The sequence below is a fragment of the Haemaphysalis longicornis genome, unplaced genomic scaffold (genome assembly GCF_048455015.1).
Source record: "Haemaphysalis longicornis isolate Haplotype H1 unplaced genomic scaffold, Haemaphysalis longicornis Haplotype H1 scaffold_8, whole genome shotgun sequence".
Classification (NCBI taxonomy): Eukaryota; Metazoa; Arthropoda; class Arachnida; order Ixodida; family Ixodidae; genus Haemaphysalis; species Haemaphysalis longicornis.
In genome coordinates, this window is record NW_027526445.1 from 166738337 (window position 1) to 166753919 (window position 15583).

At 49.3% G+C, this 15583-nt stretch overlaps 1 protein-coding gene across 1 annotated transcript in view; it reads left to right on the forward strand.

Annotated features, from left to right (window-relative positions):
- Positions 1–15583, forward strand: part of Kst (spectrin beta chain, non-erythrocytic 5 kst) — a 189259-nt gene that overhangs the window by 171369 nt on the left and 2307 nt on the right. Inside the window, exons 68-79 of the mRNA XM_077680340.1 lie at positions 1186–1341; positions 2745–2962; positions 4152–4440; positions 4669–4851; positions 5854–5976; positions 6482–6691; positions 7557–7778; positions 9318–9597; positions 10882–11289; positions 14191–14358; positions 14793–14918; positions 15439–15482. Coding sequence (XP_077536466.1) covers positions 1186–1341; positions 2745–2962; positions 4152–4440; positions 4669–4851; positions 5854–5976; positions 6482–6691; positions 7557–7778; positions 9318–9597; positions 10882–11289; positions 14191–14358; positions 14793–14918; positions 15439–15482 — 2427 coding nt within the window. The remainder of the gene's footprint in view (positions 1–1185; positions 1342–2744; positions 2963–4151; positions 4441–4668; positions 4852–5853; positions 5977–6481; positions 6692–7556; positions 7779–9317; positions 9598–10881; positions 11290–14190; positions 14359–14792; positions 14919–15438; positions 15483–15583) is intronic.

Below are 15583 nucleotides of genomic sequence, written 5' to 3' on the forward strand. Positions count from 1 at the left end.
TCTCTCTCTCTCCACCTCTCTTTCCCTTGTGTCTTCCTCATCTCTGGCCCTTCCCCCCTTCCCACTTGGTCTTGCTTGCGAAAAGACAGCTTACTAACCCAGTGGGGCTCTTCAGTTATCAGTTTCAAGCTTATCGCAGACTCCCTCAGAAGCCATCCAGCATTCGTTTTTCACATACATTTCTATTGTGAGGGGGGAGTCTTTGAACTACAGTGGAACCTCGATAATACCACTTTCAAGGGACCGCGTGAAAGCGCCGTAGGACTGGGGTGTCGTATGATCTGGGTACTCGTAAATGCTGGCCTAGCAGCTAGATGGTCTCGCATGATGGGTGGGCTAGGAACTAATTTATGCTAGTGCATCCAGCGCGTTCTCACGTAATTTCCCAAAACCTTAGCTAAAATTATAAGCGTTTTTTTTTTTTTTTTTTCCTAGTAATGCCTATTTTGTGCACGCCGCAGCGTTTGGAGGTTTGCTTTGTGTCCAGAAAAGGGTGCTCCACAAGCGTGCAACTTTTTATTTAAATTGTGAGCCAGGGCATTCGCACTCACGTCTCCGGCTACTGTCGTTTCTGCGCGTACTGTGATGTGATGTCAAGTTACCGCAATGGCCTACAGCATCAGCAACCGTGCCGAGGTAAAAAACATACTCCCGCTGCATTTTTTTATGGTTGGTGACAGGAAAGTGAATCCTCAAGAAGACTTGTGGGGAGGGGGTTCATCACGCGAGTAAATACCGTATGTGCAAAGTGTCGGTTGAAGTTCAAGCTGCACAACCCCTTTACGTGCTCCTGTTTTTTATTTCACTCTCATCAAAAGAATAATAACTGGTAAGCCAATGCTTGCGTTCCATTTGAGGGTGCACAAGTTCAGGTCAAAGACATTTTACTCAAGTTAAGCATAAGAAATGGGATCAGACAGGTAGACAATTAGTGGACCACCCATTTAGCGGAGTGTAGAGATGGCAAACGCACTGGTAGAGACCAAAGACCCGGTCGAGGGATGAAATATGCAAATTTGGGGCATAGAGTGAACTAAGAGCAGCTTTCATCCCGCGGTGGTCTTGAAGGGGATGTGGGTGGTGATGATGATGATGTCATTTTCCTTTGCTACCATCTCTTGAGCTGTGCGTTTGACAACAAGACAGCCGGAAGTAAGAGCCCCTGGTGATTCGCGTGTGATGCAGGCCCTGGCCGGGGCGCGGCAGGTGCACACGTTTGACCGCAATGCAGACGAGACCATCAGCTGGATCTACGAGAAGGAGGCCATGCTGCTCAACGACGACTTCGGCCACGACCTCGAGAGCATCCAGGCGCTCAGCCGCCACCACGAGGGCTTCCAGGTGGGCTGCCCCGGGGGCTTTTTACCCGGTCAGCTGGCTTTCGTGTCTAGTCAGAACGTTGTTTTCTGTCTTGGCAGCAAAGTGTAAATGTTCCCGATGTAATCTTGCACTCGAGTTTAACCGCACTGGTACTTGCACAACCCTGCCGATGACAAAGGTAAAATTCGTTGCAACACTGGAGCGTTGTTAGACAGACCATAGTGGACAATGCCTCACTGCGATGCAAATTTATTGTGGTATAGTGGAACCCCAATAATACGACTTTCAAGGGACCACGCGAAGGCATTGTATGACCAGGTTGGGGGTAAATGCCGGCCTCGTAGACGGTGTCACGTGACAGGTGGGATAAGAAGTTAAAGTACCATATTTAGCGCGTTCTCGCTTGATTTGTGAATTTCTAGCTGAAATCCCAAGTTAAAAAAAAAAACTATTTTGTGCCCCTTCACGGCATCCGAGCTAGCCTGCCAGCCAAGCACCGCACGCTACACGAGCCCCGTGCTGTCCGGGGCTCTTTATAGCCTGCCAGCTAGCGAGTGAAAAGGGGAAAAAGCGAGCTTGAAACTGCCAAGGCCAAGTGAAACGAATGATAGTACCAGGCGGCAATTGAAAAAAGATGGCTTAGAAAGGAGCAGAGTGACACCGCTACTTTGAAAGACACTGATATGCAGAGAGCAGAGAGAGGGGGAGAGAGAGAGAGCGTCGCGAAAGAAAGAAACTTGGATTGAGTGGGCAAGGACAGCGGGTGTTCGGTTATCGCTGTGGGGTTGTGTCGTATGTATTCTAGTGTTCATCGACGGCTTTATAGGAGCTTCAAATTGACGGTCCACCAGCCACCTCAACTTTCACTTCTCGTGGTTGGCGCATTGGTGAACTCCCGAGTACCCGCCTGCTTGCTTGCGTCTGTTCAGCGAGTCATCTGGCTGGCCTGCGGACTTTTGCACATCAGGCAGCGTCGAACGGTGGTTAAGAATCAAGAAAGGACGAGAAGAGGCGGCGAAGTGGTGCAAAACATGGGGAAAACATTGGTTTATCCGCGCCAGGGTCCGTCGTATGAAGCGGACTGCGTGCACCCGAGCTTCGTATCATCGGGGTTTTTAATGCGTTGTTTCTATAAAAAGTTTGCCAGCGCCGCGTGATCTGTCGTAAGAAGCAGTTCATCGTAAGCCTGGGGGACATATCAGTGGGGTTCCACTGTATTTTAATTTGAGTAATTCAGTCACGATTGTAACAAAATAAAGAACTTTGTAAATGTGCGTGCATGCTCACACACTTATACACATGGACAGGCAGATTGATTGTCGAGTTTTGGGTGTAGCTTGAAGCCTTGGAGGCTTCAAGCCATTCTCGCAAACAAAGGCCGAGCGAACATGACCTTGTTCCCCCTCTCCCCTCCCCTTTCCCAGCGTGACCTGGCGGCCGTGAAGGAGCAGGTGGAGGCGCTGCTGCGAGAAGCCCGGCGGCTGGCCGAGACATTCCCAGATGCACGCGAGCACATCGAGGCCAAGCAGGAGGAGGTGTCCGAGGCCTGGGGGGCCCTGCTGGGGCGCTCGCGCCAGCGGGGGGACAAGCTCCACCAGGCCGAGCAGCTGCAGGCCTACTTCGACGAGTACCGGGAGCTCATGTGGGTGCCCTTCCGCCTCCGACCTTTGTCCAGTGTTGTGTTGCTGCTGAGCAATGAGGTCGTGGGCTTGGTTTCTGACCGCGGCAGCTGTTTTGTCAAAAGGAAGCAACAGTAGCCATTGTCTGTATGAGATTCCAGCACTGGTTGAGGACCGTGGTGCGGCCTTTAGGGCCTCTAGTCTACCCCACTGGCCCTAGCGAGACCACTGAGAAGAAAGCTGAAAGCTTCCTTGACAGTTTTGCCCTCACTCTTGCTCTTATTAATATTTGGTCAGGGTTTTTATCCAACACGTGCCAAGTGCTTGTCCATATGCCACTCATGGAATGCAGTGTTAACAGTGTGTACTTGTTCAGCTAAACTATTTGTCTTATAGGCGCATAAATCAGTGCTGTTCCTGCCACACGATTTCAGACATCCTGTGCACAATTTTAGACTTTTCTTTGTGTCTATTTCATTCGTTTTGGTGGGCTCTCTGCATACGTTAGCTTGCGAAAGCTATGTAGAACTGCAGGCTTGAAATGAACAAATTGCTGTAGGAAAAAGAGTATGATCTTATTTTGTTGCTCTGCCATGTGTCGAAAACATAACCGCAGTTGCGCAAAAGCAGCGACTTATCATGGTCATGTTTGACGTATTTTACTGCTGGAAGTTCAAAAGGCCACAGGGCCTAAATAGAAGTACCGTTTACAATCTATACCTGCTTCGATGACTCGATGGCTAAAGCGTCATTCTGCTGAGCCCTGGGGCTCAGCAGCGTAATTGCTTTAGCAGGTTCAGTGCTAGCCACGGTGGCCGTTTTTTTCTGACGGGAAGTAAAAATGAAATCACCCGTTTGTCAAGATTTCAGTGCACATTGAAGATTCCCAGTTGGTCTAAATTAGACTGGATCTCTTCACTACGACACGCCTCATAGCCCATGTGTAGCTCTGATGCATTGTCTTCTCAGTTGGGGTTCTTTCATCGATGTGATCAAAATCTCACACTTATCTCAGTAACGGCTGCAGCCTTTCATCAATGTCATCCACAGTAACGCCTCAAACACAACAGTGGCTTTTTCCGAAAGCTGTAACTTCGGTATACACTTGTTGGTACTTTTGAAGTTTATACACACGTTTGCACACATGCATACGTGTATATTTATGCAAAGTTTATACATTTACATCCCTTCCTCTCCCGTTGCTCCCCTCAGGGCGTGGCTCAACGACATCACAGCGCGCATCACCTCGGACGAGCTGGCGCGTGACGTGACGGGTGCGGAGGCCCTCCTGGCCCGCCACCGGGAGCACAAGGCCGAGATGGACGCCCGCGCCGACAGCTTCTCGCGCTTCGTCGCCACGGGGGACAAGATCATCGCCAGCGGCCACTTCATGGCCGACGAGGTGCGGGACCGCATCCAGCGGCTGTCGGACTCGCGCAAGGCCCTGGACCACACGTGGCAGCGCAGGCAGGAGATCTACGACCAGAGCCTCGACCTGCAGGTATGCGACTCTTTCCACTCGCGCCCCCTCTCCGCTGCTCCTGCAGTTCTTGCCAAGAACGGTGTTGGAATCTGAAATCCTTCCTTTAAAGATGGCAGTCTTTTTTGGGCTACCTGAACGGAAAAATTTCGGTCCTGCTGTCTGTGAAGCACAAAAGCTTAAAAATTGCGAGAGAATAGCTTTTTTTTACAACCGACTTGTAAATTTTTCGCTGTCGTGGAATTTCAGCTGTTCCTGCGTGATGCGGACCAGCTGGAGACGTGGCTGGCCAGCCGGGAGGCCTTCCTGCGGGACGACTACCACGCCGACTCCATCTCGGCCGTGGAGGAGCTGATCCGCAAGCACGACGACTTCATGAAGACCGTGGAGGCACAGGAGGACCGCTTCGACACCGTCAAGCGCATCACCAAGGTAGGGTGCGACGGACAGCCTGTCAGGCAGCTAACGGTTCTCAGGTTACTGGTGCAGTCGGGAGCCTCCTGGTTCATCCACATTTTGTTGGCAACATTTTGCGAGTTGCTTCTAGCTGTAGTTACAGGACCCTGGAAGAATGACAGTTCTACTCCGTCTCTTTGGCTCACAAAGCAAAAGAAGGTGCAAACATTAGAACAACCGAGAAAACGCACAGAGTGCAGTAGGCATTCATTTACAGGGCTACAATTCCACTTGAGTTCTTAAATCTTGAGGGGGTCTGCATTCGCCATAGCTGAAAAAGGATTCTGCAGTGTAAGGCACGGCCAGGAAGTCTTATAGCACCCACATTAAGCTGCCCTGGAACATTAGAAAAACGAGCAGGTATATCCCTGAAACTGAGAATGCCACTAATCATGGAGTGCACTTAGAGATGACGATGAGAAAACGGAGGAGGCATGACGCACCACAGGTGCTTTCCAGAATTGCACAATCATGTGAGTGAGGCTGATGCCTCAGTAAAGTGTAGCTGCAGTTCAAGTTTCTCTGTGTTTTTTTTTTTTTTTTCCGTAACTTTTGCAACAGTTGCACAATTTGCACTTCACTGAATTTTCTGGTTGCAAAATACGAACTTGGCTAGGATCCTTTTGCAATTTTCTTCGATGTTTTAGTAGGTAGCTAAAAGTTGATCTCCACGTGGCAATTTTTGCGCCTCTGACTCTGCCAGTCTTGTCGATGTCTCCTCTTTGACCCGCCGCGGTGGCTTAGTGGCTAAGGTGTCGGGCTGCTGAGCTCAAGGACACAGGTTCTATTTGCGGCCGCATCGGCCGCTTTTCTGATGGAGGCGAAAGGCGAAAACACCCGTGTGTTCGAGATTTCAGCGCACGTTAAAGATTCCCAGGGGGTTAAAATTGGTCCGGAGCCCCCCACTGAGGTGCGCCTCATCGCGTGCTGTAGGGACGGTGCGTTAAACCTCTTAATCGTCATCCCCTCTTTGTGCAGCTGGAAGACGCATTCAAGCAGCTGAAGCAGGAGGAGGAGGAGATGCTCAGGGCCGAGGAACAGAAGCGGGAACAGGAGCGTGTGGACGCCATGAAGCGCAAGGAACACCAGAGGATCCTCGACGTGAGTGCACACTCTCGCATCGCATCGCCTCCGAAAAACCAGGGCTGGTTGAATGTGGTAGAATCGCAGGCAGAAACTGGAAACTGTGCACGCAGTCCGCCTTCTGAACAACAAAACAGAAGTATTTCATTCTGTTCCTTTTTGAGTGTATCTTAATTTTTTTTCTGCAAATGTAAAGACTTACTTGTGTATGCATTTTTGCTGTATATATTTACCAGTCACTAACATGTCCCAAGCCCAGCCAATACAAGTCTCATTCTTTCCACCATCCCTGTGCTGACGAACGGTTGCAGCATCAGTTTCTTGCCTAATACTTTTTTTTTTTTTTCAAAAAAACATTGGCTGTACACCTGCACACTGGCACATTTCTTATTTATTTTTCTGATGTTGCTGCATGTGTTTCTACTTGTTAAGGGTGCCCGTCTTATCGCTGTTGTTGTGGCCATAGAAACTTCTCGCCTCATGATGCATATTCGAATAATGTGTTGTGTTATGCACCCTGCAGGAACGCATGCGCGAGGACGGCCTTCGCCGTGGCGGCGGCAGCCACGACACTTCGCAGATCAGCGTTGAGAGCAACGGTGAACTCACCCCGTCGTACGTGGGCGGCCTGGTCAAATCGCCCTCCCAGCGATCGCTGGACAGTGAACGCAAGGCCATCAGCACCCTGACCACTCCGGGGGCGTCGCCGGTCAAGCGTGCCGAGAGCATGAAGGTGGGAGTCTTTCCGTTGCAGTCGTTTGTGACTGTAACAACTGTAGAGTTTCATACTTAATATATACTAAAGGGAAATCTGTCGCTACAATCACATGCCATCATGGTCGCAACCGTAGCAGCTGGCAATGTTGTTCTCCTACTTGGCTTGACTTGCAACATGGCTTCTTTTCGCTCCCGAAGCCAAAATAACCAAAAAAAAGGGGGTTACTTTTTTTTTTTTTTTTGTCTTGCATGAATTCTACAAATCTCTGACAAATAAATCTTTTGGAGCTTCACTTTTCGTTTCATAAAACAACTTTACGTAATATCTTACGATCTTATTACGCTTTTTTGCAGCCACAGTCAACTTTTCATTCTGTTCATGAGCCATGCCAAGGACAACCGGAATGTGCCTAGCCAGTCACTGAAGCCAAGCTTGGCTAGACACTCTAGTGCCAGGTTTCCCTCTAGTATATGATAGTGTGAAACTCTATGTGAAGGGCATCGGTAACGCTTTCTTGCCATTTGAGTCGAAAAACGAGCAAAACTGCAGGGATATGAGTGTGCATTGTGAAAACATGCCACTGTAGCCACTTCAGTGCTTTGGGTTTGAAGCAGTGGTGTGCGAATATCAAATTTAGGGCTGCGAATCAAGTACGAATGGTAAAAACTGACCGTGAATAGAATAGAATATGTTTGAATGCGAACATCCTTGTTTTAGTTTGTATGAAGCTTCTAAAACTTAGCTACAAAAGAAAATTTCGTTTTCGGACTTGTGATAAATTCCTAGAACATAGCTACAGAAAAAAAATTTGTTGTTTGCATGCTTGTGATGACTGCACCCATGGTTCCAACATTGTGTTCTGACCAACACCTTCCTGCAGGTGGAGCTGGGCAAGAAGCTGAAGCGCACGCCAAGCTTCACCACGAGGCGGCGGGCCCAGAGCTTCCGGCGGTCGCGAACTGCTGCTGGACTGCCCGCCGTGGAGATGGAGGGCTTCCTGGACCGCAAGCATGAACTGCAGTCCGGCGGCAAGAAGGCCACCATCCGCTCGTGGAAGACCTTCTACACCGTCCTCTGCGGACAGCTGCTCTGCTTTTTCAAGGCAGGCCATTCATGTTTTTTTTTTTCTTTTCGTTTCACTGCTGAACCCATTTCAAGACTTACAAAATCTGGGTGGCACATGGAAAATAATTCATTGAGTGAAACACGTCCCTCTTTACTTCCACAGAGACTGTGTACAGTAACGATCAATTTGAAGGTAATTGCAGGAGCATCGATTATCGAGCCTTTCAAGCTGAATTGCAGCCGTTTTCAGAACTTCGGAGATAAAGATAGCGCTGCCTCCTTACCCTCGTAGGTGGGGCTTTTGCATGATACAACCACAATACAGTAACCCATAACATGGCGCTGCTGCTTGTTTCTTTTGTTCCTGTCTCACTCTTCTAGGTATTGCTAGAGAGAGAGAGATAGCCGTTATTTCAGCAGGAAGACGTGCATTTGCATAAAAAGGATTCGTTCCTCACAAAACTGCTCAACTTCGACTTGCACTCTCAAACACTTTTGCTCAGTGAGCATACCGTATTTGCTCGAATCTAATGCGCCCTCGATTGTAACGCGCACCCGTTTTTCGCAGTCCCAAGAAGAAGAAAACACCATGTCCTCGATTGTAATGCGCACTAGACTTTCGTTACTTCATACAAAAATGCGACTTTTTCTCACTTGAAACAAGCAAGGTTTATTCCAAAGGTGGCATGAAAGGAAATGTGCCGGTTATTGCTGGCAAGACAGTCACCACAACGACGGTCCGGGGCAGTGCCGCCCCAGCAGCTTGTCGTTACGGGTCTCTGAGCCACTCGCTGCTGCTGCACGTACTTCGCGAGTGGGTCTTCTATTTTGGGATAGCGCCCCCTCTTTGGTCCGCTGAACCCTTTCCGTGTCACATTGCTTGCAAAGGTTTTCTATTTCTGTTTGTGCCAGTCCTGCACGCACGTATCCGGAACACTGAACGCACGTGATGTGGCCTAATTTCCACCGCTTTCCACACTCAAAATTACTTTCTTCATGAATGCAGCATCATGGTGAACCTGCCGTGTCTTCGCAGTGGGAAACCTTATAGCGGAAAGAACAGGGGAACGCAAAAAAAGACTACGCAGACAACAAAGGCAAACATGTGCTGACTACATAGCACTGGCTACGCGTTCAGCAATCACGCTGCCATTTTGAAACGCCGATGGCGATACGGCGCCGCAGTTTTGAGTAACGCGCATGTGATTCTGGGACCTATTTTTCCGGAAGAAAGGTGCGCGTTATATTTGAGTAAATATGGTACTACATGCCAGTGAGTGAGTGAGAGCTCATTCTGGCTTTCACTGGCAGCGAGTCTGGACACTTGCTAGTACATTTATACTGACTCACACTCATGGGCACTCACATTTACTGGTGCTCACTGGTACTCGCTTACTGGCACTCACTCACTGGTGCTTACTGGCACTCACACCTACTGGTACTTGCACCCACCAGTACTCACACTTACTGCCGGTACTCATTCTGATTAGCAGGGTGAGCCAGAGAAAGTACACTCATGAGCAATCTTCCCAGCCCAAGGTGCTAAGCTCGATTGGTCCCCCTCTTCCTCTTCCAGGACAAGGAGGCGTTCGTGGAGAGCAACGCAGCGCAGCCCCCGATCAGCCTGCTGCAGGCGCAGTGCTCCAAGGCAAGCAACTACACCAAGAAGAAGCACGCCTTCCGGCTGCGGCTGGCCGACGGCGTCGAGTTCCTGTTCGTGGCCAACAACGAGACGTCCATGAGCGACTGGGTCAACAAGATCTCCTTCCACGCCGCCCTCCCCCCGAGCCTGCAGCTGCTCAGCTACGACGAGGCGCGCAAGAGCACCGGCCTCGGCACGAGCCTCAACGCGTCGGGTGAGTGTCCGGGGGTGGGGGGAAATTGTCGCGTCCTTGTGGTAGCTTAGACTTTTGTGACATCCCCCCGTGCACATTGTCCACTCTGCTACCAGTTGCCTGCTGCCTGTGCTTGCTTGCTTGTCCCGACCCCTTCTTGCACGTGGCCGCTACGTTTCCTCACCCTTTGCGCACACTATGGGTAATAATTCCGGAGGCCATTTCCAATGCTGTTGTTCTCAGCTTTGAGGGCCTACTACACATCTGAAAGACATTGATGAGAAGTGAAAGTACTGTATTTATTCAATTATAAGGCGTAGGTGCAGTTTGGAGATTCAAGAAAATATATATAGTGAGCTTCGAATATAAGGCGGGGTATGACTTCAAGAGTACGAATTTTGGAAAAAAAAAACCTTGCCTTATATTTAAATAAATGCGGTATACTCTGTTCAGTTCCTGAATGCAGCATCAGGATACCCAAGGAGAATGTGAGACAGTAGTCTCGCTTTCTGCTGGCCTTCAAGGCTTCACTCTCACCAAAAAGGCTTTTTAAAAAACCGAAGTGACAGTGCCCCCGAATCCAACGATGCTGCCTTCAGGTAACATGAAACAGCCTGTTGTTTTGAGATTGACTCGCTAAATACAATCGAACTGGCGAAGTGAAACAGCCCTTTGGTGCTGTTGAGAGGCTTTACCACCCTGCTGCTTTTCATGGTGATGGGAAAAATGCTTTGTGCCCCCCAAATCTGTGCACTTGGTCACACTACGAGGGGCCTCTGCGTCTCGTAACATGCTTCACACACTCACAGCTTTCACTGCGGCTTTAACGATGCACTGCTTTCGACGAAACGGCAAGGTGCGGAATTTCCATTGGCTGCGTCGAGGTTGCTGTGCCCTCTCCTCCCAGGCGTCTTGCCTTTGCACCGCTTCAATGCGAGTGCATGCCCGGAATCGCAGTGAACCCAAACGCACTCTCGACGCTCTGCAGCTTTTGTTTTCTCTCCATCTTGGTGTCGGCGGCGAGTTCTCTCTTTGGAATGCGACCGGGAGGCTGTTCCAGCGTGTGCTGCATGTGCCTCCTCCTCCGTCTTGACTGGGCTTCTCCTCACCATCTCGAAGCGGAAACCTTCTCTGTCTCATCGCCTGGTCATCTCGAACACTCCCCCGTGTGGTGTGGCTCATGCAGCGACAGCTTGTCTCGCCGCGTTGAGCGTTGCCCTTGCTGACTCCTGTCAACCTCTTTCTCTCCCTTTCTCTGCTGGAATTTTTTTGTCGGCGTCGCAACGGTGGCGTTCCAACAACCAGCTCCGAATGTGTCGTACCGGCCGCCGTCGTCAGCCGACAGTGACACCAGCGGAACACCGCTAGCGGACAGGCGAAGACGGGACCAGTCCACCACGCCGAGTCCTTGCTCGTCGCCGGAAATGAGGCATCCCATGGTGTCGTCGCACCCGCAAGGAACGACGAGCGGTGTGGCAGGGGTGTCGGCGGCTCCACCGCCACCGTTGGCACCAAGGGTTGAGAGGGAGAAGCCACCAATTCCGCCGAGAAACTCGTCCATCCGCATGTCGTCGACCGACGTTCCGGACGGTGCGGCCGGCTCGTCAGTCAAGAGCAAGATTCAGATGTTTCAGCAGTCGACGCACGGTGCTGCGATCCCGCCACCACCGTCGTACGCCGGCATGCTGCCGTTGCGAGGCGGCTCCCACGCTGGTATGGATGATGGTTCCCCTTGGGGGAGCGTTTGCTGGGTCGGGTTTGATTCACTGTCTAAGTTAGGAGCTCTTTTTGATGGCTTGAATTAGTGGATCATAATTCTCAGGCAGACCGCATAGGTCGGCAGAGGAATTTGAAAGGATTCACAGAGGCATTACTATGCAAGAAGGACCTTTCTATCAATATATGGCAGGCGGCAGTGCAAAAGTTGGCTGTGCCACAAGGCATGCATTCTCTTTACAGTTAACTCTAAAAAAAACTGTCATCCAACAACAAAAATTTTTGCTAAGCCCTAAAATGATTTAGCCTTAAAAATGTATACTTAAGAGACTTCCCTGCTGGTTCTTAAGTTAGTGCAAATTTTTTCAACCTGCCTTGGTGGCTCAGTGGCTAAGGCATTATGCTGCTGCGCCCAAGTACATGAGTTTGATTCCAGCTGCAATGGCTGCTTTTCAAATGGAGGCGAAAAGTGAAAATGCTCGTGTCGAGATTTCGGCGCGCGTTCAAGATCCCCGGGAGGTCAAAATTAATCCGGAGCCCTCGACTACAGCGTGCCTCATAGCCTTGGTGTAACGGCGGCACATTAAACCCCATAATCTGATCTAAATTTTTTCCCCTTGAGTTTGCAGCTCAGATATGTGTTCAGGGTAAACGAGCCACCTCTTTTTCATAGCGAGCTTTATTACGTTATGTTTTCTGCATGTTGTGAAAGCTGTGCTGAAAAGGCAAGCATGGCTGAGGTGCAAATACCGTAAGCAAGATTTCAGTGCAAGACTGTCTTGCTTGTGGTTACAAGTCAACATCCCCTGTTGCCTGTAGGACAGTGTCCCCTATTGTTCTTGCTCGTCTGCAAAGAGTCCCAAACCCATTTATGCTTGAGAGCCACTGATCTGTGGTCAAGAAGCATGTTGGTGGGTTGCTTGGTGCCAGCAACTTGCTTTAAAATTTCTATATCAAAACAGAAAGCTTAACTAATGCTGTAGTTAGTCTTCTTTAGTTGCGTGGTAGATTCTTCAAGAGAAGGAACTAAAAGTTGCAAAGATTGAACTAAGTGAACCTTACTGTGATTGTAGTACCCTGCACTACTACTTTACCAGGAGATGTCAAATCTGCCTGAAAATCTCAAACAATGAAACTTGGGGTACATTGCATGCTGTATCTGGCTGTAAAAACCTAGGTCCTTTTGTTGCGTACCCGATAGGGATCCTAGTGTCATGGTAGGCCCGAACCCAAAAAAAAGCCCAAACCTGTTGTCCCGAATCCAACAAGCTAGTTGGTTGTGTTGGTCTGAATTTAACGAGGTCTGTGCGTGAAAACGGAAATCGTGCACTGCTCGCCAGCAAGCGATTGCCGAGCTGCTCACGCTTCTACGTTGCCACCTCTGCATCTACCACTGCTTCCAACCCCGGCCTAATTTGAGCCAGTCCTGCACTTGTGCACAGTTTGTTTGTGTCATCGTCAAAATGTAGCTCTCCCTTTTATCGTTACTTTGCCTGCTTTTGTGTAGTTTATTGTGATGTGAATGCATGTAGTGCGAGATTTTTGTTTTCCAATAGCAGCCTGCAGTGTGTGAGTCTATATTTGTGCTTGTGCAGTTGCTTAAGGCAAGTGCTAATAAGCGAACCAAGGTAAGAGGACTATCCGCCATGTTTTTGACAAATTGTGTTTCAACTAGGATTGTTTTTTCTCGTTGAATAACATTTTTAAAAACGAACTATCTAGATTCTAAACTCAAATCATGATTTACGGCATTTTGACGCATTAATTGTTTTGTTTAGTTAGTCATCTGTTGAACAGCGTCTTTGCAAACAAGGTGTCCAGATTCTGAACTTGTATTTCATATCTTGCGGCACCGAAATGTTTTTGCTGAGCAATCCCACGTTAATGAAATTCGCTGCAAGTCCGGTCGGCATCTTACCTACCAATTTGACGCTAACAGTGTCCAAAAAGTGCTCAAATGCATTTTTTTTTAACTCGGAGTGCGTAAACTTCTGCCACAGCGCGCTTACATGGCTACTGCCATATTTGTTGACATAAAAGACTGCAACCGTCAGCCGTGGAGGCAATCTCGCAATGACACCACCAGGGGGCGACACATGGCGACTCACAGCGTGGCTTTGGCCTGGGTTATGCTAGTCGGCTACCGCTGAGCAGTGTGCGTGCATGCGTTCATTGTGTTTGCAGTGATCAGAATGTTTGGTCTCAATTAAAAGCGGAAGTTTTTGTCGCTACAAGATAAGGCAGTCATCATTGCCCAAGTCAGTGGCCCAAGTGGAGGAAGGGAGGACAGTGCCAACGAGTTTGGAACTGCCTACAGCTCGCTCACTTCCATTTTAAAAAGCAAGGATGCCACTCTTTAATGGCGCAAGTGTGCAAAGCAAAACAGTGATGGCTGCGGCCTTTCTGCACGTCAACAAAGCGGTGCTTACCTTAGTTTTGTGAGTGACATTGGGGCAACGAGGTGCCGCTGTCTAGCAAAGTTTGTAGAGAGAACAAGGTGGACTTTGCTTGCATGCTTGGACATACTTGTTGCCGAGGGCCAGGGAGAGAAACGTGTGGAGAAGGCGAACCCAAAGGATGTTTTGGATGCATTTTACACAACGTGGTCATTCTTAGTCCTGCAAGACTAGCTATGTAGCCCTTCTTGTAGTGTAAGCTGAGCTGTGAAGTTGCTGCCAGGTAAGGCTTGCAAAGTAACATAACCGATTTTTGGTTTGCGGGCGATTTTTTTGTTGTTTATGTTTCATTCTCGCGGCAACGAGCTTCCTACAAAAGCCAATTTTTTTTTGCTTTCCCCGGCAGATTCTTTATTGTGTGGTTCGACTGTATTTCTTGTTTTGTGTGTGTACTAACCATTACCTGCCAGCAATGCCTGATAATGACCCTGTGTGCGAACAGGCAACCTCCTAGCCGAAGAGGTGGCCAACAGGTCGTCTGTGGTGGTGGATGGCTACTCGCCCAAAAGCGCACACAACGGTTACGGTAGCCGGCCATCATCCATGATTGGCACGCCGCCAAGCGGGAACCGAACCTCGGCCGATGGATACAGCTCCAGTGGTCTCGAAGGCAAGCCAGCATCCCTCCTTCATAGCACTGTCCTTCGTGCATTCACAGTGTGCTCACAGAGTGAAGCAGCAACTGAACTTAATAACTGGTCTGGCGATGATAAAAGCGGGCTGTACCTGTTTCAAGTTCTATATGTTTTGTGGAGCAGTGGGGCAGTGGGCAGGAATCGGCACTCAGTACTGGCTCCATTGTATTGGAGAACTTTGTAAGGGAGCTCGTTTGGGAAGTCTGTCAAAGTTTTGTGACAATAAGAAAAAAAAAAAAAGGTGCTTCTGCCAGGCTCCTTGTGTGAAACATCTCAGTCTCACTCGAGAGATCATTATTTCAAGGTCTTGTTAAAGCGAAGACTGTGCATAATGGCACAAAAGCTGTTACCTGTATTTACCTGGTGGTAGACGGATGACTGACCCGATGGACTGTCATCCGCCTTGCAGACTCTCCCCCGACGTACGTGGCTCCGCCTCTGCCAAGCCAGCCCCCGCCAAAGCCCCGTCGACCGGACGATTCGGACTCCGACATCGCAGGGACGCTCTCGGACGGCGACCAGGAGTGGAGGAGAGGTGTGATGATGCATCCCCTCCCATTTTTCACAGTTTTGAAGTGCAGTGTTTCCAAAAAACCACAGACAGGAATTCATTACACTGCCACTTCAAGTTGATTCAACTAGGTCATCAGTTGACTTCTTTCTCACCTTCTCTGTCTTGTCCAAGTGTTGGCATGAATGCAGTGTAACATGCTATTGTTCCCCTGTACTTGCTTCTTTGCGACTTGACAGGTAGGAGGAATAGGACAAGTATGAGCTTACCTTGCAGCAAGCGAAAAGTGCTACTATGCAGCTCCAGATGACTAAGCCCCAAAGTTACAGAAGGGCAGTCAGCTGAGATGCTCGCCTTCATTTTGTTCCATCGTTGCTCTCAATGCTGCCTGGTTATGCAGTTCACAGTAAGACTGCCAGCTTTCCTTTCACAGCTGATCGCTTGATGTATCCCGTAACTAGCGTTTTCCTTGCCAAAGTGCTGGCTTACTGCAAAGTGTGTCTCATTTTGTTATTCTTGTCCTCTTTCTTTTTTTTTTCCCCAGGTTACAGCAAAGCACGGGGAGATGACGAAGTCCAGTACAGGGAGGTATGTAATCCTGCCGTGCACAATTTTCCACCATAAAAGCCATGGGCAGTCACTGATGTAACATAGTTGGGGGCAAGTCTAAGCAAGTTCAAGCTTTTTGT